Source organism: Lepeophtheirus salmonis, unplaced genomic scaffold, assembly GCF_016086655.4.
Source record: "Lepeophtheirus salmonis unplaced genomic scaffold, UVic_Lsal_1.4 unplaced_contig_9242_pilon, whole genome shotgun sequence".
Classification (NCBI taxonomy): domain Eukaryota; kingdom Metazoa; phylum Arthropoda; class Copepoda; order Siphonostomatoida; family Caligidae; genus Lepeophtheirus; species Lepeophtheirus salmonis.
In genome coordinates, this window is record NW_027296744.1 from 3,494 (window position 1) to 26,464 (window position 22,971).

The 22,971-nt window shown below is 29.4% G+C and overlaps 2 protein-coding genes across 2 annotated transcripts; both read left to right on the forward strand.

The window, feature by feature from the left end:
• Window positions 1-13,325: 13,325 nt before the first annotated feature.
• Window positions 13,326-17,368, forward strand: LOC121131676 (thyrotropin-releasing hormone-degrading ectoenzyme-like). Its single transcript, XM_071894006.1, is given in 10 exon segments — window positions 13,326-13,410; window positions 14,116-14,597; window positions 15,587-15,745; window positions 15,812-16,052; window positions 16,170-16,344; window positions 16,396-16,664; window positions 16,666-16,706; window positions 16,838-17,024; window positions 17,078-17,288; window positions 17,352-17,368. Coding segments are annotated over 10 exon segments (1,839 nt in total). The 5' UTR covers window positions 13,326-13,353.
• Window positions 17,369-18,578: 1,210 nt separating this feature from the next.
• LOC139907577 (uncharacterized) lies at window positions 18,579-20,402 on the forward strand. The gene is made up of 4 exons (XM_071894007.1): window positions 18,579-18,731; window positions 18,793-18,930; window positions 19,949-20,033; window positions 20,107-20,402. Exons 2-4 carry the CDS (start codon window positions 18,803-18,805, stop codon window positions 20,239-20,241), a joined length of 348 nt encoding a protein of 115 aa, XP_071750108.1. The 5' UTR covers window positions 18,579-18,731; window positions 18,793-18,802; the 3' UTR covers window positions 20,242-20,402.
• The last annotated feature ends 2,569 nt before the right edge of the window (window positions 20,403-22,971 follow it).

Below are 22,971 nucleotides of genomic sequence, written 5' to 3' on the forward strand. Positions count from 1 at the left end.
TAGTAAATTAATCAATTATCAAAAATGGTATATTATAATGCTTAAACAATGAAGCAAAAATATACACTTAAATAAATGAAACACAATAATAAATACATTTTTGAATTTCACCATTATTTACAATTGATAAAGTAGAAAATTATTTTCATTTTTAATGTCATAGTAATTTGCTTTAAATAAAGATATTTTATTAAAGATTTCTTATTTGAGTCTTATAACCCTTTTAATCATTCTTAAAGTGTTCTTTTTTTCTTTGCTATATCGCACCCAGGTCGAACTAGGATTCCTTTGCTGACTTTTTCAATGTTTTTCCAACGTATAGCTTTGTCAGTAGATTCCAAATTTTGATTATCTGAAAAATCTGAGATCACATTTTTTATCTTCTTAGTTGTATGAATAGAATCTAAAAGTGACCCATTCAATTTCCAGAAAGATTTTTTCCTTCTAAACCTTGTTGTGATATATGTGTAAATAGTTGAATGTTCCAAGATATAGTTCGGTAAAGTCGTAAATTCGTTATGTTTTTCTACTGACCTAGATGAGATAAGGAAGTAATCTAATCTATTCCTAATTATTTACTTATTCTTTGTAAAGCTAGTAAAAGTGAACCTAGGATTTGATTCGTCCTTCCGAAGACCGAGGTTGAATAGATTATATTTTTATATTTTCTTCTAAATTATCTCTGTTCCTCACATTCCTCGATCCATCATATCCCTCAGCGTCTCTTTTGAGTACTTTTTTTATATTGAGATCGTTCATGACTATTATCTTTTCCTTAATTCGTCTTGGCATGTGAAATAACATTGGAAAAATAATCTCCTCTGTCCATATTAGTCCATAAATATCAAAGACAGTGACTCTTTTCCCAACTACTACAAAATTTCCTCCATCATCCGATGCTACAAGCTTGGGTTTCATAGTTTTTTTTACAACAAGCAGGACTCATCTGGAAGGATGCTTTCTTGTCATTTGGACATTAGCTGAGAAATATCTGTGAGAATTTGGTAATAAAAAGTCCAATGTGTGAGGATCTCTTAGTGTCATCTAGACCTACTAAGTCTGGAAAGGGATGTGTTTTTAAATAATTTAATATTTTTATGGTTCTAGAACGAGTTGACATAGAGTTTACGTTAAAAGAAAGGATTGTGAGCATAGAATAAAGCGTAGGAAAAAATACAACCTCGGAGCATTTCTCTGTAATAGTTTTTTATCTCCGTAAGCTTATGCTGATAACTCTTCCTCTAAAAACTCAGCATGTTTGATCATTTATAAAGATATCGTAGATATAATAATATATGCTGACGTTGTAGGATGTAAAATAGGAAAACTTGTGCACTAATGATCCTGAAATGTATCTAGCTACATGGCGTTTTTTTCTATTGTCCCGAGGGGTTCTGATATTCTGTTTCTGGATGTTGTGTCATTTAAGAGCTGTCGGGATCTTGTTCAGTTTCGCTGAGTTGGCGTTTCTGGTCATCGTTTTTCGTTGATCAGGATAAACTATTTACAGTATTATTTTAGTCTGGGTATGATGTTGCACCTGTGTTGGAAGAGTCACTGACCGAAGTTGTATGTCTATAGCTATAGCATTTTGAGCACTAATTTCGAACCTTCTGGAAAACCAAACATGATTATGTCGCCCCTGATCGGTAAAAAGTTGGAATATTGGACACTCTGGAGTTTACTTCCAGTAAAAGATTACAGGAGCCTGGTTCGTGATTGAGACTATTAAAACCAGGGTGAGTGCTGAGCTTAGTTTTTTTTCTGGATCAAACATAGCCAAAAGCGGACACCTCTTCCGTAAAGGGCTTGAGGGCGTCTACCATTTCTTTTTCTGATGATTTGCCAGAAATCATAGGGCTTGCATTTTAAAAGTTCAGGAAGAGTTTTTTAGTGCTTTATCTAAGGCCAGGATATATATGGAGAATTCTTATTTGTTTCCTCTTGATTGTGGAGGAACGGAAGATGAATTTTTTGTATTAATTAGAGGGAAAGGGGTTTAGTTAATTCTGAAACAGAGAGACAAAATTGACATGTCTTCTCTCTGTTTTTGTTTGTTATTGCCCTTATTTTACTTTTTCAGGAGGACAAATATATTTGTCAAGCGGAGAAGTAAAAAAAATAATTATGACTGATGTTTATTTGCCAAAATTTAATTAATTGGTATTCAAGTCATATGAGTCATTTGTATTGAAAATAAAATAGACAAAATAAATCAGAAGGGTGAAAGAATAATATATTTGTCAGCATAAAATCCAAATAAACTGATTTAAATAAATAATGAAAAAAGTTATATGGTATTCATGGCACTAATGCCCATTATTATTCAGTAAAGACAACATAAAATTTTTGAACGTACTATAAAAGACGTACGATAGATAAAACCAAATAATTAAACTATTTTATTTCGTATTACAAACAGTTTTTTGTCAAGGGATGAAAAAGTTTTCAAAATCCTTCTGAGCAAACATTTAAAAAAAAAGTATCAGTTCTTAGTCTAAACAATATTAGTGCTTTTATCAATTGTTTCTGTCTATGTTAGAATTTGAAACGTATAAATGAGAACACATTTTTTATAACGATCCTTGTCAGCAGATATATATAAAATCATATTTGCTATTATATACTTTCTTTTTGACTTGCACACACGAAGATTTATTTTTACAATTCGACGGCATGTCATAAAATATCTACTCTAGTTCCACACTCAAATTGTCATCCAAAATTGGAAAAACAAGACTTCAATACCATAGGTTTTTTATAAACTGAAAAGAGAAAAAAAAAAGATTGCTTTCATTTGTTATATGCACAAATCCCAAGAGCACTTCTCTTCTCTGGTCATCTAAGAGACTTCTCAGATTATTACATTTAAAAAAATGTAAGGAATCAACTGATTTCTTCCTTTAGCCCCTGAATTACTAGATGTATGGATGAGTGGAAATTTTACAAGTCAACAAAACCTCAAAAGCTCACCTTTTTCTATTAATAATACCGAAGGACAATTAATATGTAAACTCTTTCGTAGTCCTTAGTAAAATCATTGAATGATGATTTAAATAAATACTTTTATTTGAATTTTTAAACAGGGAGTGAGCTACAAGTTTAATATTGGAATATTTTGGATTTAAAAAATTAATTTAAATATTTATAGACAATTTAAATATAACTAACTATAAGTATCTGTATAAATCTTCTAAATTCATTTTATACTACATTTTATTACAGTAATTTTTATTAAAAAATATAGATGCTGTTTACATGCGTAATTCCATCTTGTAAAAATGGAAAAGATGTTAAAGAGCATAAAGAAGCATCTTTTATTGATTTTCAATCTAAAATGGAGAGCGTTTAGAAAAATAGAAATTTATCATACTTTAAAATTATATGCTTATTAATTCTATTTTGATACTTCTCTTTAATTTATAATAAATAGAATTATACTCAAATATATAATCGAATTGTACTACAAAAACTAAATTTCCTTGAAATAACTACATTAAAAATTCAAGAGACATAATAGGTGCACAATAACTTTGAACATGGAAACAACTTATCTACTTTTGGAAAATAATTTAAAAATTATATTTTACTAATATATATATTTTTTTAAATACCTTTTAAAAGACCTAATCTATCAATTTTTTGTTATATTTTTTGATGGAAAATTAGTTTATAGTAAAATAAATTTATTTGTTCCCTTCATTTCAAATTACTAAGGTTTTTGCACAGAATATACTTGATCTGACAAAGCTATGAAACACCATTTGCTGAAAAAAAGATTAAGTTCTATCATTAAACCTTCATAATACTTCCTTGATTGAGCAAAGCATCAGAAGAGCATCAAAATCTTCTTGTTCTGAAGCACAAAAGAAGATAACATTGAATAGACTTAATCAAATGTCTCAAATTTCTCTGGACGATGATAATATTTAATTTTTATCTGAATTGAAGGGAAAGTTAGATTTGAATTGCCAAAAGGAGTCCAAGTTATTTGGGTGAAAAATTAAATTAAATTTTTATTCATAACTAAAAACTATGTAGGTCAAATTAAATTTAATTAACATATTGAAAGTAGTGATTTATGTATTGTTTTATATAATAATATTAAAAAATCTTTATTATACAATAACTATCAAACACAACCAACAAGGAATTTTAACAATATTTTTCAATTTTTTAAAATTGTATTATAAACGTATAAAATTTAATCATCACTATATTAAAAACAAATTTCCTTATTTGGTTAGGTTTTGCGGTTTAAAACCAAATAATTAGAAATTATTTATAACAAACTATGTAAAAAGTAGGGTTATCCTTAAATTAATATAATATTGACGTTATTTGCTTCGTGACTCTATGCCGTTGTTCCGTTCGTTTATTAAATTCAGATTTTCCAGTAGTTGGATTTCTGAATTGACATCTAATTTTCCTGAAAATATTGATGAAGCACAGTCCTTCCAATTTTCTTAATAACTTTATGAAGTTGGAGTAAGCTATTAAATTGACCAGTCACAGAGTCCATTATTTTAGATGAAGATTTTAGAAACACTAAATCTAAAATGTAATAATGATAATACAATACTTCAAATTAAGGAGCTCACAAATAACCATAAGCTGATAACGTTCAGCATCGGATTTTTCGTTTTTCCTTAAACTTTCATTATATGCTATTTGAAAAAGTTGAAATGTCGAATTTATATAACTAGGAGATTAACAATCAAGATCTTCAGACTCATGAAATGTATTGATATGAGGTTTATGCCGAGTCAATGATGTGATCAACAGTAAGGTAAGAAAGTTAAGGTTTGGACTGAATGGGATAAGGAAAAGGACTCAAGAGAAGTCATGGACAGGCTCATTTCCTTTTTTGGTGATGGAAACCATCCCCCGGCCACTGGGAAATCCCTATAACTTTATAAAGCTATATATGAATAGTTATAGAATGTGATATATCTCCGTAAGCTTATGCGGATAACTCTTCCTCTAAAAACTCAGCATGTTTGATCATTTATAAAGATATCGTAGATATAATAATATATGCTGACGTTGTAGGATGTAAAATAGGAAAACTTGTGCACTAATGATCCTGAAATGTATCTAGCTACATAGATTATTATGCCCCTCCTTGATAAATTCTAAGGTAAGAAAGAAGGGGGACATCTTCCACTACTATAACTAAGGAAATAAAATTTGACATCTTGAATCCTATATAACGACAATGAAGTATATACTTTTCTGCCTCTTGATTTGAGAAAGAAATAAGGGCTCCAAAAGACTTGCTGCTGATCCGAAACTGATTCCTTTACTTTTTACGAGTCACACAAATGTTACTAATGGCATTATTAAAAATCCTAAGTATCACAACTGTAATAAACAATATCCTTTGAATAAAAAAAAAAGATAAGCTTCAGAAGTTGCATAGATAGTGATCGTCCATATAGTATTGTAATTCATGCTCTGCACTTGAAACAAAAATTGTAACAACAAACCAATTTTAAAAATAAAAACTATTCATATTCACACAACCTTGAGTTATCGAATATATTTTGCATATCATCAACCGTGAGACAATTTTCTTGGTCCAAATTTGCAAACACCTGAACATTATTCAGAAAAGGTATGATGAATATACTGTTAAAATATCAACGGATCTGAGAAACTTAGCTTTACTTCATAAATTACATAAAAAAATTATGTAACTTGGGCTCTGTGTAAATTGAGAAGAATTTGTTGGGTTTGTTTGAATTTTGACTTAACTAATTCGTATAATATACCTAATATTTTCAAATTATTTATGTAAAATACTTATTGGCGGCTATTGACTCTGATGTGGGAAGATATCAGTTCGTTTATTTTTTTCTGTTTAATTGAATTAATTTGCATAACCCAGTTAAAAAGTTGCAAATTGGCTGCTATAGACTCTGTTGTGTGTCTATTCGTGTAATTATATATAGTTAAACTAACTTTTGTATTATAATATTTTTTTGACTAAATTAATTTAAGATTACAAATTATTTAAATGTGCTAATTATATCATGCGTAACCTATTAGCTGCTGCTCTTTCCTTAATAACTAGAATAGCTTTGCCCGGGTTTGCTCGGGACAGTATGAAGTTAAAATTAATTAAAGATTGTTCTTCTTAAAATTATCCAAAAATAAATACTGTAAATTTTGAAAATTATTCTCATGTTGGTATATTAATAAATATCTCTCCTGTCTCACAATGAGGAAGTAATTTCTTTATTTTGTATCTGACGCCGAACTCGGAGTCTTAAAAACGCTCCCCTATGCCACAATTAAACGTTCTAATACCCCTAATAGGTGAAGTACTGGGCCAAAATACAGTTTAAACTATACTGCCCCCGCATTTCTAGACACAAAAGAACCCTTCTAATATGCTATAATACCCCCCAGCCCACAGGTTGGGAAGGGGAACTGCTCGGTCCGAGGCAAATATTCACAAACATTGAATTGATGATGTTATGTGTATATGAACCAAATACTAAAACGAATAGACAATTTATTGTGGGCCTTGTAGTATTAGGAGGGTGGATCTTATATTTTTTTTTACAATGTTCTTCTTGGGTGATGATCATTAAATGTATGAAACAGACACTTTGAATAGAACAGCTGATTTTATCATAAAGAAAACAACAGTTTTAGTTACCATATTGTTCTCACCTTAAAAAAACTGGCCTCTGTGAAACTCAACTCTTTGAGGTGAGTAAATTTTGTCAATCATCACTCTTCTATCCGGAAAGATTTTGACAAGAGCAACTTTTTTTAAATTTGAGTAAAGATAATAGTGAAGTCAATGATTCTGAAAAAATCAAAATCATCCTTAAGTTCTTGAGCTGACTATACTTTTTCCTCAGTGAACATTATATGATTTGTAGATTTATAGGGTGGGAGTAGCTATGAGAGATAGCCCATCAGATTTGGCCACTGGGATGGGATAACACCAACTTACATATGCCTGTAAAACTTGTCTTGACACATTTTCTACCATTTTACACTCTACAAGGCGCCACTTTTCTCTAATATTATAAGTTCCTACTTCAGTTGCAAACTGTCCATAAAACTGAACAAAATCAATCAAAATTACATATTATAAAATCTTCTTGACCGATAAAGGAAATATTTAGATCCTTCAAATAATTAACTCTCTTCTAAATTGAGATCTCAGTTGTGAAATTTTGATTTAACAATTTTTTAGAAATTACGTAATTTTGCTTCCCGAGCCAAAATTTAAAGTTGTCTATTTTAAAGATTTAAAACTTTGAAGTTTCTAATTAAAATTTCAGATTGTTTTGGAGAGTCATTGATATGGAGATTAATTTCACCAATGACAATAAGGTAAATTAAATTTTCAATTTTTTCAAAGTCAATTGATTAAAAGTAACGGTTTTGGAGGATAGAATATCAGGTGATGCTGGTATAAAAATGAGAATCTTCTACATTCCATATTACACTTGAAGAGTGAATATAAATAGCAGTTGAAATTTTCAAATTCAGGAATACTTGAACACCTTCAGGACCGACTGCAGTGGAATACCTAATCTGGCAAACTATTGCAAGAGTACCAAAAGTTAAAGTTATTTTTACATTTTCCCGTACTGATTGTATATTTTACATGAAGTGTAGCAATAAATGTTCTTTCCATTAAGTACTAGTAAATTTATAAATTAAAGTATTATAATGTATTTTTGTGATATTAAGTTAAAGAAGTATGGGTAAAATAAAAATAAAACACAAATTAAAAACGATTAATTATAACTAAAAATATTGATTAGAAATTTTAAAAGTAACTATACGCAGAAAGTGAAACAAATTAATAATTACAAACAACACTAAATATTACAAAATTGATGCAAAAAATTATTAATAACAAATGCAAATCATAAAGATACAAAAATAATGAGGTATTTTATACAGAAAAAAATATGCCAATTATGTGTTTAAATAAGATCAATCTTTTTTCTACTTTAAATTTCATGTAGAATTTTCATTTTTCGACATATAAGTAAAGCTAAGAAAAGAAAAAGTAAATTAATAAATTCACTACTTAAAACGACTTAAAGTTATCTTAAACAAATTTTTCTTCAACATGTTGGAATCTGTGGAGCATAATATCCAATTCTTAACCCAAAGAAACTGATGTTAGACAAACTATTTGCACGCCATTTGAAGCTAAGTCCCCTTTGACACCATTCATACTGTTGTTCTTGACCATATTACTGTAGGTCCCTAACTCCTTATCTCGAAGATTATTAACACTTCGCTCTATGCTAATTCTAAATTTGAAAAAGTATTTGTTTAATTAATTTTGAATATTTTTATACATCAATAATAACTAGCCCAATTCTTCACACAAAGAAAATGATGTTAGATAAACTATTTGTACTCCATTTAAAGCTAAGACCCCCCCTTTGAGACCATTCATACTATTGTTCTTGACCATATTACTGTATTTAGGAATAAATGTAATTTTTTCTTAAAAAAGTAATTTGATAAATACTTACTCTTACGAATCAAATATTTTGATATTCAATTTCATAATTAACTTGTTCCTTTTTACTGATAAACAGGATCTTATTTTTGTATGAATGACTCTCAATATGCTGGAAATCCTCACTAAGTCACAATTTACAATAAGTGTGTTTCTGTAAATTGTCTCCTCATAATTTGTTAGGTCTCGGAAATCGTTTTACGCTGGATTTTCATCTATAAATGTATTTAGTTTTGTTTTAAATGGCTCTAGCTTGATATTAACGCGTAAATATTCGTGACGTGACTGTGGACAAAATAGACCTGCTTTCAGTGCGAGTGTGCCACAACATTGTTGCATAAATCAATTGGGGGGGGCGGAGAGATAAAAACATGAAAAAACGACGAGGGGTTCACCCGCTCTGAGATTAAAAAAAGTTTCTTCTCTGTGTTAGATTAAAAATATTTAGTTCCTTAGTAAAAATGTCCTGCACAAAATAAATACAGCCCACCCCTGTTATTTTTATGACGTTACGCTCCGCTTGTCCATAATTGGCTTTAGGTGATCAAGCCACATTAGTAAGGCGGGATATCTTTACTGTAGGGAACTTGGTGCGCTCATGAGTAAACTTGTGGCTGTAGTGATTGTACGTCATTTGTTATTTTCTTTTAATTTTTCAATCCCTTCTCAACTATATCGAGTAAAAATAGAAAGTGGTCTGACAAATATGTACAGTGTGGATTCACGTTTATAAAGGACCGTGATTGGATTCTGCGTCTTCAATGCATGATTTGCACTTCGAAGTGAAGCAATTCTAATCTAGCACCAGCAAAACTGAAGGAACATTTCCTAAAACTATATGGAGATGGAACTACAAGAACACAACACTTGCTGAATTCAAGTTGAAGAGAGCCAAATTTGTTAATCATTTTAATTTTTCAATCCCCAAAGGGGGTCAATGAGTGCACTGATAAAGCTGGCAGAGTTCAGTCACATCCATAAGGCTTAGAACCATTGTTCTAGAGAAAATTATACAGTGGGGAGACCTTGCCAGAATTTTCTCAATTTTTATATCACATTGATCTACTTTTAATGATAAGATTTTAGAAATTATTCTTTTTTTGGTTTTGTATAGATTGTCCTTAACGAGTTGAATTGTGTCAAATAAGGAAAATAGTTACGTTTAAGTAGTATCATTTGGATATTTGTTAAATAAAAAGTATTTTACTTAAGTCAAACTAAGTATATTTACTAATTACTTATTTTAATGTTGCTTCGATCATAATACTAGGTGGAATCATTGGAGAAGATGAACTTGAAAAGGTGTTCCAGAATTATATGAAAAAGTAGTGAGTGTAATTTATTCCAACTTTCGATTTGTGGATTCTACACTTAGATTATTGAAAATTTATGCACTTTCTTTTCTTAATTTTAGTTATTAATTTAATATTAGGTTAAGTAAAAAGTTCTAAGTGTTTTTTGCTAGATATCTTTAGCAAGCTATATCTCACGATTAGTACATTGCATAAAAAAAGCACTTCAATTTTGCTTAAAGATTAAGTGTATACTGAAAAAAGTTCATTTACAGTTTTGTATTTGGTGAAGCTCGTTGTGTAGTAAAACTTTCCCAAAATAAATTAGAAAATTCGATAAATTCCAATCAAAGCAGTGGTTACAACGATTCTGTTCTTGTAATATGGACATCGAAGATAAGGAACGCTCTGGTAGGTCAATCATCCAAAATGTTGATAAAACAATGGAAATCGTTGAGTTGAATCGGTAATTATTTTTTAGTCAAATGTATATGAAACAATATCTGAAAATCATGTAACTAATTAGTTTTTAATAGATATTTTTCATTGGCGTGTAGATTCTTTTTTTTTTGTTCGAATCTTTAAAAGATTTAAAAGATGTCAGAATATTATTTTAAATCCTACATTAATATCTGGAAAATGACGTAATATTGATCACTTAGGATGGATCTTTTTGGGATTCCCGAGAATTTATATCGATAATGTTTAAAAAAACATCCGGAATTATGGACAAAAATAACTAAAAGTATAAAAGCATAAAAATTAACCATTAAAAATAATTTAAAACATTAAAAAGAAGAAAGTCATTTCAGATTAACCGGTAATGAACCTAATCCTACCCAAGATATTTAGAAAAAAGTTAGGTCAGTCATTAATGAGGATGAAATAATCTAATCCGCGTAGCATTCAAATGAATGGATCTGCATCCACACATGCTTCCCGTTCCTTGGAGTTCATATTTTTGTGATATGGATATCCAATCCACACAAAATCTGATTATCTCTCTCTGATTTCTATTTCGATTCAAGGGATCTTATCTATTTGTACACTACTTGCATCGTTCATTGTGCAAATCCTTTTTACTTGAAAGTTTGAATAGTGAATTTTGACCTTGTCAATCCATCCTTGTCTTTATGTCCAAGAGTATATATGAATATATCTAAATCTTCTGTGGAATTGTCTTATACTGCATTAATAAGAACTAAGGGATATCAATTATGGTATTAGTAAGTTAAACGTATATGTAGTTTTCAGAGTCTGTCGTATCAAATCTTAATCCCTTGTTTTTATCGAGTCCATTTGAGTCTTTAAAAATATTTTGAGCTGTTTTCTAATGCATTATTTTAGTATTAAGACGGTTCTTGAGTAATCCAGTTAAAATCATTTATAGAAAGATAAAAAGTAAGGGTGCAATCTAACCAAATCCCTCCTCCTCCACCAAAGTTAAAATATAAAACCCTAGTAACAACGTCTGAATCATTCATTGTTACTAATCCTCACGGCACCTTTAATTATTTACTTAGTATTAGGAACTTTTGTCATACTGTGAAACCTATTTATGACATTTTCTCTATTCATTATTACTATAACAATCCAATGCTCTCTTCACAATTTGTGGGCGGGCCAACTCTTTTCACAGTTGAAACACACGTGTTTTCACGATAAGGCTATCGTATATATAAAAATATACAACTACAACGAATAAATAGGTAGCATAATTACAAACAAAGCAAGGAACACCAAACACCGAACAATTAATAAAATAAACAAACGCAACCTTCCTTGCATTATAGCTTAAGGTAGGAATCATTGATACATCCTCTACAAAAGTACAATTCCTTTGAATGAGATACTTACACTCTGAATCATTTTAATTTTTAGATTTACTTACGAAATATAACTCAAAAATTGTTTGAAGATATCAAAAGGAATATTCAGATTCAAAGGATCTTTTGCAAAAAAAATTGTGGCCGCTTTCTACTCAATGGTCCTGCATGTTTGACAATCCAAAATGTATAAATATATCCCTCAAAGCAGTTGAGGAGTGGAGGAAAGACGTTAAAAAAGTACAAAAGTATATTTTTTAAATGTTTAATTAATGTATCTTAATTTGTTTATTTTAAAAACAAGGGAGGACATTTTTGAAGCTCTAGTTTGTACAGCAATTCAAGAGAGGAATGCATCTGTATGGAACTTTGTTGCTAGTCAAATTTCTTGTATAATAAATTTAACCCAAATGATCTTATAGTAAGTTTAGCATGCTCAAAAAATGTGTCAATCACTGAAAAGTATTCAAATGACCGTATCACTAATATATTTCAGGATATTCTATCTTAATTCATTTTTAAAGGTATTGGAATATGATTCAAGAAAACCAGACATTTAATTTCACAGGAGACGTCGTTTTTGACAAAATCTGTGGAACTCAAATCGGAAGATCTGCATTAATTAATCTTTTGAAAGTTGAATTTGATTGAATTATGACATCGTAACTACATTTTACGTGATTATCATAAGCTATAACATTTGTTTCATTATTGCATGTAGATTGTTTAAATATTTACACTTCCTTTAAAATTCTAAAGATGATTAATCCTGTTGTTAATATCCATGTTTTTGTTTAGCTTTGTAAAGGCTTAGAACGTTAAACGGTTGAACCTCCTTTTAAGCTGCAAATAATTTCCGATAATTATAAATAAACTATAGGGATAAATTTTCTTATTGGTTGAATATTGTGATTTTTGACATTTTTTTCTTTTCAAATATTTGAAGGATTTATGAACGGAGAATAGTAGAAATGGTGAAGAATAATCTAAATAGTCTAAATGATTTAATATGAAAGTGTGTTAATGTAAATACAAAGTAAAGTTAAGTCTATATATATTGGAAAGTTGAAGTCAAGTCTTAGTAATCATTATGAATACTGTTTCAAATATATTTTTTGAAAATGAACTACCAAAAATACAAAAGACATCTTTAAAATTTCTATGAGTACTGAAAATTGATGACTGCAGTCGATAAATACATGCACACTTTCCAAATGTAATGTCCATAGTCTGTTGTATCAAATTTCAAGTCCTAAAATGTTTTTATCGAGTCCATTTGAGTCTTTAAATATATTTTGAGCTGAGTTCGAACGCATGCTTTTAGTCTTAAGACAGTTCTTGAGGAGTTCAGTAAAAATTATTTCTAAAAAATCGAAGGTAAGGGATGCAATCTAACCCAATCCCCCCTCCCCACCCAAGTTAAAATAAAAACCCCAAGTAACAGCGTCTGATATCATTCATTGTTACTTTTCCTGATGACACTTTAAGTATTTGGTTTCGATATATGGAACTTTTTGACATATTGTGAAAGCTTTTTATGACATTTTCTGTATTCATTATTATAGTCAGTTACATTGAAATTTTGATAATATTTCAAACTGTCTTTTAAAATGTCAGTTAAATAAAAAATCCTTTTTTTGTAAAATATCGAAAAGTCACACTTGTGTTCAATGTTAACACATAAATCCCCATATACTTTCAGTCTTACTGGATGAATAGTTGGAACATGTCACGACTATTATTATTGATTCTTCCATGGTTAATGTATTTTAATTATGTTAGGGTAAGTATTATTTTATCTTTTTAATTTAAATATAGAGTCAAATCTGATCTAATAGCCACATATTTTAGGCGTGTTACCACACTAAACGACCATATCCTGCTTTTAAATTTAGAGCTCTAACTAAATAGGTAATCTGGTTTAAGAGGTCATTAGCACTAAGCGGTCACTTTTTCAGTTTCCCTTCCCTGATTGGGTTAAACAAATTTTACTATTTAGTATCCTTCAATCGGTCTAGAGTGCAGGGCTATTTATTCGCATAATTTACACCTTTCATTGGTTTTTTAGTGTGTAGAATTGAGATTTAGTTATTTTTGCAAAGTTTAAAACAATATGCACATTTTGAAAACAATTTTATAACATCGTTATTTGTACTTTAGATATAAAATCAATTTGAATGCTGGCAATTTTTTTAACCCCATCAATGAGGCGCAAATGGATCTATTTAATTACATATAAGTCTTAAATTACCCTTAACTATTATATTTTTTTAGAATAAATATATTTTTTGAATGCATCCCATAACTTATGGGAAAAATATCTCCTAGATTGTAAATTTAGAAGATTAGTCACAGCTTAGGAGGTTATTCCACAAAAGAGCTATAACACAGCTCTATAAAACTAGTTAGAAATTAAAAATTACCAATATCTCGCTATTCCTCAAATACGTATAATTCATTTTTTTATATATTTTGATTACTTTTAAAGGCTCTAGATTTCCGATTACCCCATCATGTAAAACCTACAAGCTATGATGTTAAACTCAGTCCACAATATGAAGAATCCAACACACTTTCTGGAGTCATTAAAATTGAAGTTGAGTGCGTTATGGAAGGGTCTAAAAATATTACATTGCATGCCAAAAGGATTAACATTATTCATATGAAGATTATGGAAAAAATATCGGGAAATATCATAAACATTGCAAATGTATCATACGGACAAGCTGGTTCAGACTTAGTTATTATTCATATATCAGAAAATCTGAGGAAAGGATCAGTGTACATTCTGACGATAAATTACACTACTAAAACAATATATGAACCAGAAATAATTATAACAGAAAAAAATGAAACAGGAATAAGTGATAACGACGAATACGACTACGACTTTGATATAACTATAGGAACAAGGGATATAACAACAGTAAATAACGAATATGGAAATACTCCAGGATTTTTATATGCTAAGTAATACATTTGCCTTCATATGTAATCCTTAACAATGTAAAAGTAATTTGGAAATTTACTAAAATTTTACTTATTAAAAATATTGTAGGCTCCATGTGAAAATATAGTCAGGGCTATGACCAGGGTCAGTAACACAAGAATAAATTTGCAAGAACTTTTCTTTTTTTAAATCTAATTTCAAATCCTTTTTTTTTAGAAAAATATTTTGTAAGTGCCCCTACTTTTATAGCTCAAAACAATCCAATATATTCGGGACAAGGAATGCCAGTTGTGAAATTTGGCAAAAAAAAGTTTTAAAAGATAAATATATTTTTGTACTAATGATAAAATAAGTTATCACGTTTTGATGACAAAGTGACAAGTTGAAATCTATGGGTGTTGACGTCATTTAGTATAGAGTGTTCCCTTTTTCTTTGTGCTTTTTTAAAAGGAAGTTTTTAAATATGGATATGAATATTGGCTAAATTGCAAAGAGCGTAAATTAAAAAAAAGCATATCCTGGTTTACCACATCTATCGTGCGTCTACACGTCTAGTTGTATATAAAAATTTAATTGATATTTTGGGAGAGCAACTCTTCTCCCAATATCACTATATAAATAGGCATTGCCTATATAGGTAGGCACTTAGACGTGTACACACACGAAATATGGGTAAACCACATTAAGAAAAAATTATAAATATCCTTATTTTCTATTCCTTCTGTTTTTAAAAATTGTTACATATCAGTGAGCAAAGAGCACTAGACACAGTTTATACATTTTATTAATATCTATCACCAGATATGTCGACCCTTAAAGTTATCATATTTTTTGACACTCTGTCAGGTGTGATTTTTAAAATCACTCCAATTTCGTAAATACAATATCATATAGCTGTCTCTAAATAATAAGGTACAACAAAAGAAAACGATCCTTATCTAAAGATATCTAGTTAATGGTAACTTCTGTCAACAATTCCTAATTTTTGATTGTATTTCCTCCCTTTCAGCGGAGTTTACTACACACAAATGGAACCAATATACGCTCGAACTGTCTTTCCTTGCTTTGATGAGCCAAGCTTTAAGGCCGTATTCAATATAACACTTCGTCGTCCCAAAAATATGACCTCCATTTCAAATATGCCAATCAGTCAAACAATTACATCTGAGTACAGTTTTTATAGCTTTAATTTATATGCACACATATACTAAATTATCATTATTCTTTCGATTAGAAATTCTTCAGATTTTGTCTTAGACATTTTCGAGTCCACTCCATTAATGAGCTCGTATTTGGTGGCATTTGTCATTACAAATTACACCAATGAAAGAATTCCCACTAATGATTCTTTAGAATTAAGAATTTGGAGTTCCGAAGAAGACAAGTTAAAAACATGTTGGGCAAAGAAAGTCAGTCCAACTTTGTATGAATATTTAGTTGAATACTTTGGAACTACTCTGCCAATACCTAAAGAGGTTAGTTAACACATGAATTGATAGAATGGCTAGTAGGGAATTTCAATTTTGAAGGTGAAATTTCCGAAAAGATCCCAGAGATAACCAGATCTAAACTATTCATTCTGTTGATTTAAGGATTTGATTGCAGTCCCTGGACTAACAAGAGCTGGTGCATTGGAAAATTGGGGTCTTACAACTTTCCTATCGAAATACTTGTTCATAGAAGAAAATGTGAAATCAATTCGTTCTTTATATTCAAAGGATGAAATTGTAGTAATCATTGCACATGAGGTTACTCATCAGTGGATGGGTATTGTTTAAAGTTTATTCATGTTATTTAAAAATTGATTGTGTAAAATAGGTGGTATTATAACTCCATCGTGGTGGGATGATTTATGGCTTAAAGAAGGGACCACAACTTATTTATCCTATTTGGCTTCATCAGAGTTTGTTTCATGGGATAGATTTGTGTTCTTTGTTTTTCAAGAAGCTATGAGAATGGATTCTACTGACTCACCTAAATCGGTTAAGGGAAATATAATGAATAACAGAGACATCATACATATGTATCATCGTATAACTTATGATAAAGGTGCTGTAATCATGAGAATGTTAAGTGGTATCATTGGAGAAGGAACTTCAAAAGGTTTTCCAAAATCTAATACAAAAGTAGTGAGTCTAATTTCGATTTGTGGACTCTGCTCTTAGACTATATTCAAAATTTATGGACATTTTTTCTCAATTTTACTCGTTAAATATTAATTTAATATATACATTTTAAAAATATTTCTAACTAATCCTAGTAATTTGAAAAATATTGATGAAGATATTTTTTGGAGAGAAATACAGGAGGTCGTATCTTCTAAAGAACATGTTATTCCGCAAAATTTAACATTCAAGGTTTTGATGGGACCATGGATTACTCAAGTAGGATATCCAGTCATTACAGTGTCTCCAAATTTCGAAAAAGGCTCTATTCAGATCTCTCAGGTTTGAAACTTTAGTTCATCTCTTTAAATCACAAATTATTTTTTTGCCAATAGAATAGTTTTTCTTATGACTTTTCGAGTGATGACAGAAGTGAAAATGTATGGTGGGTTCCATTAAAATATAATATCAGAAACAAACACGATAATGGAACAAGCAGACTAATTTGGCTAAATGATACTAAATTGAATCAAACATATCATGATATGGATTTAACTAATAGTCCCCATTGTTTATACCCAGTGATTTTCAACATTAATCAAACAGGTACGATAATTAATCAATGATATTTTAATACATTTTATTCGTTTGTATTCACTACTATTTAAGGATACTATAGAAATTAACTACAATGACGAAAATTGGAACCGAATTACACTTTATCTACGTAGTAACTTCACAAGAATATATAAATATAACAGAGCCCAATTGATAGATGACTCATTTAGTCTGGCTATTGCAGGGTACACCAGTTACTTAGTCCCCTTTAAAATAACTACATACTTGCTAAATGAAGATGAACCATTGATTTGGTTAACATTCTTTAAAAGACTATCAGACATCACATCAAAAATACTTAGAATTGAAATTCAAGACAAAATAAAGGTAGGTAAAATTTAACCTTGAATCAAAGTGGCGAAACAAAGACCAAGTAATCAATATTTGTCCCAATAAAATAGTGTCGAAACCTATTTTCTGCTAGGGACGTTGAATTATTTTAAATTATTATAAAAATATAAACTTTAAACAGTAACTAACTACCCAACCTCCATGAATTCCTTTTTTGAATCGTATGCACAAAGTAATTCTTTGAAGGCTACACAAAAATGAAAGCTTCACATGGAAAATGGTAATGTAACGTCAAAAGATGTAGTTTATTTCCTTTTCTCTGTTTTCATGAGATGACTACATATTATGAACTCAAAAAGGTATTTCATAGGATTTTTATTTTATATTAATTTAAATAAATCATGTGTTTCGTTTAGAATAAATGTTACTTTATACTCAGTCAATGATCAAATTATCAATTCAATATTTATTATAATATGAACTTTTCTCTAAATAATAATATTCAATTGGCAAATAGAAAATTAAAAAATGTTAGCTACCATATCCTTTTTCAAACTTTTTATTTCCTTTTTGACTGTCGAGGTTGCGATTCGATAAAAAGCTAGTCTTGTACCACGCAACATCATAAGATTAATCATTTTGTATTATATCTTAAGGTAGAATCATTGATACATCCTGTATACAAGCATCATTCCTTTGAACGAGGTACTTATACTCTATATCATTTTAATTTTTAGATTTACTTACGAAGTATAACTCAAAAATTGTTTGATAAATATCACAAGGAATGTTCAAATTCAAAGGATTTTTTGGCAAAACAATTGTGGCAGCTTTCTACTCAATGGTCCTGCAAGTTTGGCAATCCAAAATGTATAAATATGTCCATCAAAGCAGTTGAGGAGTGGATGAAAGATGTTAATAAAGTTCCAAAGTATATTTTTTCAAATTTTTAATTGATTAATCTTAATTCGTTTGTTTTAAAAACAAGTGAGGACATTTTGAAGCTCTAGTTTGTACAGCAATTCAAGAGGGGAATGAATCTGTATGGGATTTTGTTGCTAGTCAATATGAATTTACTAATTACCCAAATGAACTTCTAGCAAGTTTAGCCTGCTCAAAGAATGTATCAATCATTGAGAAGTATTCATATTACCGGATCACTAATATATTCAGGATATTCTATATTAATTCTATTTTTAAGGTATTTGAATATGACTCGAGAAAACCAGACATTTAATTCCATGGCAGACATCGTTTATGGGAAAGTCTGTGAAACTCAAATCGGAAGATTTGCATTTATTGATTTTGTGAAAGTTGAATTTGATCAGATTTTGACATGGTAAGTAAATTTTACGTGATTATCATAAGCTATAACATTTTTTTAAATTATTGCATGTAGATTGTTAAAATATTTACATTTCCTTACACAATTGAAAAGATGATACATATATTATAGTTGTTTAGTTGTTATCAGTCGTTAATATCTATGTTTTTGTTTACCTTTGTTAGGTTTAAAACGTTAAATGGTTGAACTTGAATGACCCCTTTTTAAGCTGTATACAATTTCCAACAATTATTAATTAACTTTAGGGATTTGCTTATTAGTCGAATCTTATGATTTTTGACATTTTTTTCTTTTCAATTAAAAAAAAATTATTTTGATAATATAATAAAATGTAAACAAGAGTTTTTTTAAATTCATAATTTAAATAATACTAAACTTTCAATTATAACAATTTCAAAATATTTAGTGAAGGCTTCCTATATCTGGCATTTTGCCTCTTTTTGGGAAATTATAACTATTGGTCAATTACAGAGGGTTAGAATTACATATCTAATATACATCATAAAACTGTTTCCCCTGGATGTAATAAGACACATCAAGTTCAAAATGGGCGTGACTTATGTACTTTTTAAATGTATTACTTTATACTTTACGTTCATAGTAAATACTGTATTAAATCAACTACCATTATTTTCAGAACTTCTGTATCCGTATCCAACAATAATATTATGCTCACCATAATCTATACCTATAAAAACCCTAAATACCTTTAACTTATTCTATATTTAGCTGTATATATTAAATCCTTTCATTTGGATAATTTTATAAAATATTAACAAAATTAAAATATCTTTATATATAAAAAATTCATAATTTTTTATAATATTTATTTTTGCAAATTTATTATATAATAAAAATTTTAGACTTTTATAAATAAAGGGTATTTAAAAAAATCCCCCTTTTTCTTATGAAAATTCCTTGTAAATAATAGATTAAAAAAAATTAGGTTATTAATTAGTAATTAATTTATTTGAAGTTGAACTTAATACAACGTTTTTTTATTTATTTTTAGGGGTGATATTTCTTTATTCTTGTCGGTAGGAGAATCAGTGTATAACGTCTTGGAACTCTCCGATAATATAACGCGTTTTGAAGAGGTAAGTATTTGCTAACTATTATTCAGTTATATCCATACTTGATTTGCATTCTTCATTGTGTGTCTAACTTCAGGTTGCCGAATTCATGAACACAAAATCTTATTTTTCTAAACTTGAAATCAATATTAAAAGGAAAGAATGGTACATGAATCAAGCTAATGTTAAAATTGTAAATGACTGGATTCAAGAAAATATTACCAGTTTTTGATTACACGAGTGAACAAACTTTTTTCTTATAAACTGAAATGGTGTGTGTGTTTTTAGATTTTCGTTGAGAAGCATTTTTTTAACTTTTTAAATTTTAATTTAACATATTAATAAACAATAAAAATCTTTTGATAATTCAAAAATATAGTTGTAATGTATTTATGATTGATAGTTTTCATTGCTTAGAATTGTAATACATATTTTCAGACTTGCTAAGTCTTTATACAAGTGATATATAGGGTTTATGGGAATTGTGTTGTGCGTACTCGCAAGCACAATTTCAACTATCTGGTCCCTTTGTTTTCTTTTGTACTAACAAAACTTTATTCAAAAATTATACTTAATGACTGAAGGGTAATTTCTAACCCATTCATGAACGTCGTCTAATATGGAGATCAGAGTGATCAAAGTTTAGAAAAGCATAATTAAGATAATTTGATGCTGCAAATAAAAGATATGAAGGATTTATTAATGGAGAACAGTAGAAATGACAAAGAATAATCTAAATGATTTAGTATGAAAGGGTGTTAACGTCAATGTAATGTAACGTAATTTATATCTGTACAACTATTGACAGTTTTCATTGCTTAGAATTGTAATAAACACTTTCAGACTTGCTAAGTCTTTAGAAACGTAATACATAGAGTGTATGGGAATCGTGTTTTGCACCCCTGGAAATAAAATATGTGAAGGATTTATGATCGGAGAATAGTAGAAACGCTAAAGAATAATTTGAATAGTCTAAATGATTTAATATGCAAGGGGGGTTAAAGTAAATACAAAGTTAAGTGCAGTCAATATATATCGAAAAGTTAAACTCAAAGCCGTTGGAGATAGTGGAACAACAGGCAAAAAAGATTGTGTAGAGAGTGTGCTTTCAAATTTCCTCATAAGAATGGGAAATTTTGCCCTGGAAAAAGTGTCGAAGGCGCAAGATGTAGTAATAGAGGCCACTATGCATGAGTGTGAATGTGTCTAAAAGAAAAGTCGATTTCGACGATAAATCTAAAAAATAATTTGTACTGAATGAATCAATCATCGATGAGTTGAATGTCCATGGAAATTACTTCAAGACTATAATACCTACATACATGTGAGAGTGGTGTAATGGTATCTGTAGCTGAATCAATGGTTAAAAGTAAATATGGATTCCAGGGCAATTGAAAGAGTATAGCATTGAATTAAATTTCAACTTAAATTACATTATCCAAGAAAATCACACTTTTTTTTAAAGCACTAGAGTAATATGTACTCAATTTAATAGAGTGTGATCCCTTGATTCCAAATATAGATTTATTTTTTTCTCTGTTAGCCTCGCAACCTTCAGAACAAGACTATACTTTTTTTTAAAGGTTCAAAACTTTTGTAAGTGATTTGTGTTGAAGATAAGGTCATTATGTGAATATATTTTAAGGCCCAATGCTGAGAAATACTAAAACTATTTTTAAAATATATATATCATACTTAATAATTTTTTCCTCGAGGGTTTACCCTCTCAATATTTCGTTGTCTTGAATTTATTGGTAATCATTTTTCGATGCATTTCATTCAAAAGGTGTGAATTTGTTTGATCTGCTTATATATCCTAGTTAGCATCTACGTCCATAAATTAGTGAAAGTTGCTATAATCTGAATTATTGAACTTAATGTTGCTTAATTGTAAAGTGGTTTATAAAATAAAACTTTGTGTCTGTCTTAGAAAAAAGTTACTCTCAACAATTGTTTTTAATATTCCAATTAACCAGAGGTTAAAATATATCAAATACGATAGTTATACGATACCTTGTCCCTTTCAGATTACCAATGATCAACATAGTTAGATAATTCAGTCTGACATGAATATTATAAATGGCCAAGTAACAATAATATCTACTTATATTTGTGTTGGACGGCATATTTATATGATTATAATATGAATTTTGTGGTCAAGGAACATGTCATATACACATTTGTGCACAAAATTCACTTTAGTTTTTCTATACTTTTATCATTATACTATCATGCCCTACCGAAAAAAATACAAAAACCTTGTATCATGGTGAAAATATTGTACATATGCAATTTACTTATAACCCTAAAAGCAAATGTTGCCATTTTTTAAATTATGATAAATTCAAAATTTCAAAAATGGCGCTTGGCTTATATATAGGTGAAGAAGAATTTCGTATAATTTCTGTAAAATACATATTCAACAAGAAATGAAACTGCTTAAACAAGACTTACAACTTTTATTTTATTTGTGGTGAATTGACATTCCATGACCAGAAATGACGTTTACATCATTTATCAAACATGTTACAAATATTATTTTGGTATTAAAGTTAGAGATCTGGATAAAAACAGGGCTACTCAAGTATGTTGTAGATCCTGTGTCAAAAATCTCACTATGTTGTCATCCCTATTTTGCATAACCTATGACATGGAGAGAGCCTGCAAACCACAGCTTTGACTGTATTTTTTGCATGACAAAAGCAGCAGATATACTGTAGTATATCCAAATTTGATATCGGTTTTAGAATAATTCCTCATTATGAAAAATATCCAGTGCCTGTTTCTCCAACACCAAGTTCAAGTTCAGGCAAGATCATTTGGAGTCTGTTTTAATTCCCTGAGGAGAGGGCATAACGCTCAAAACTGCTTATAGTAAAAAGAACATATACATAATACTTAAGTACTGAGTCCTAAATACTTTTGAGAATGTACTTAAGTGTTACAAATGTTTTTACCGCTA

Coding starts and splice junctions, on each gene's coding strand:
- LOC139907577 (XM_071894007.1), top strand. CDS start 18,803: ATGACTCGAGAAAACCAGACATTTAATTCCATGGCAGACATCGTTTAT. Junction 18,931..19,948: donor TTTGATCAGATTTTGACATG/GTAAGTAAATTT, acceptor ATTTATTTTTAG/GGGTGATATTTCTTTATTCT. Junction 20,034..20,106: donor ATATAACGCGTTTTGAAGAG/GTAAGTATTTGC, acceptor GTCTAACTTCAG/GTTGCCGAATTCATGAACAC.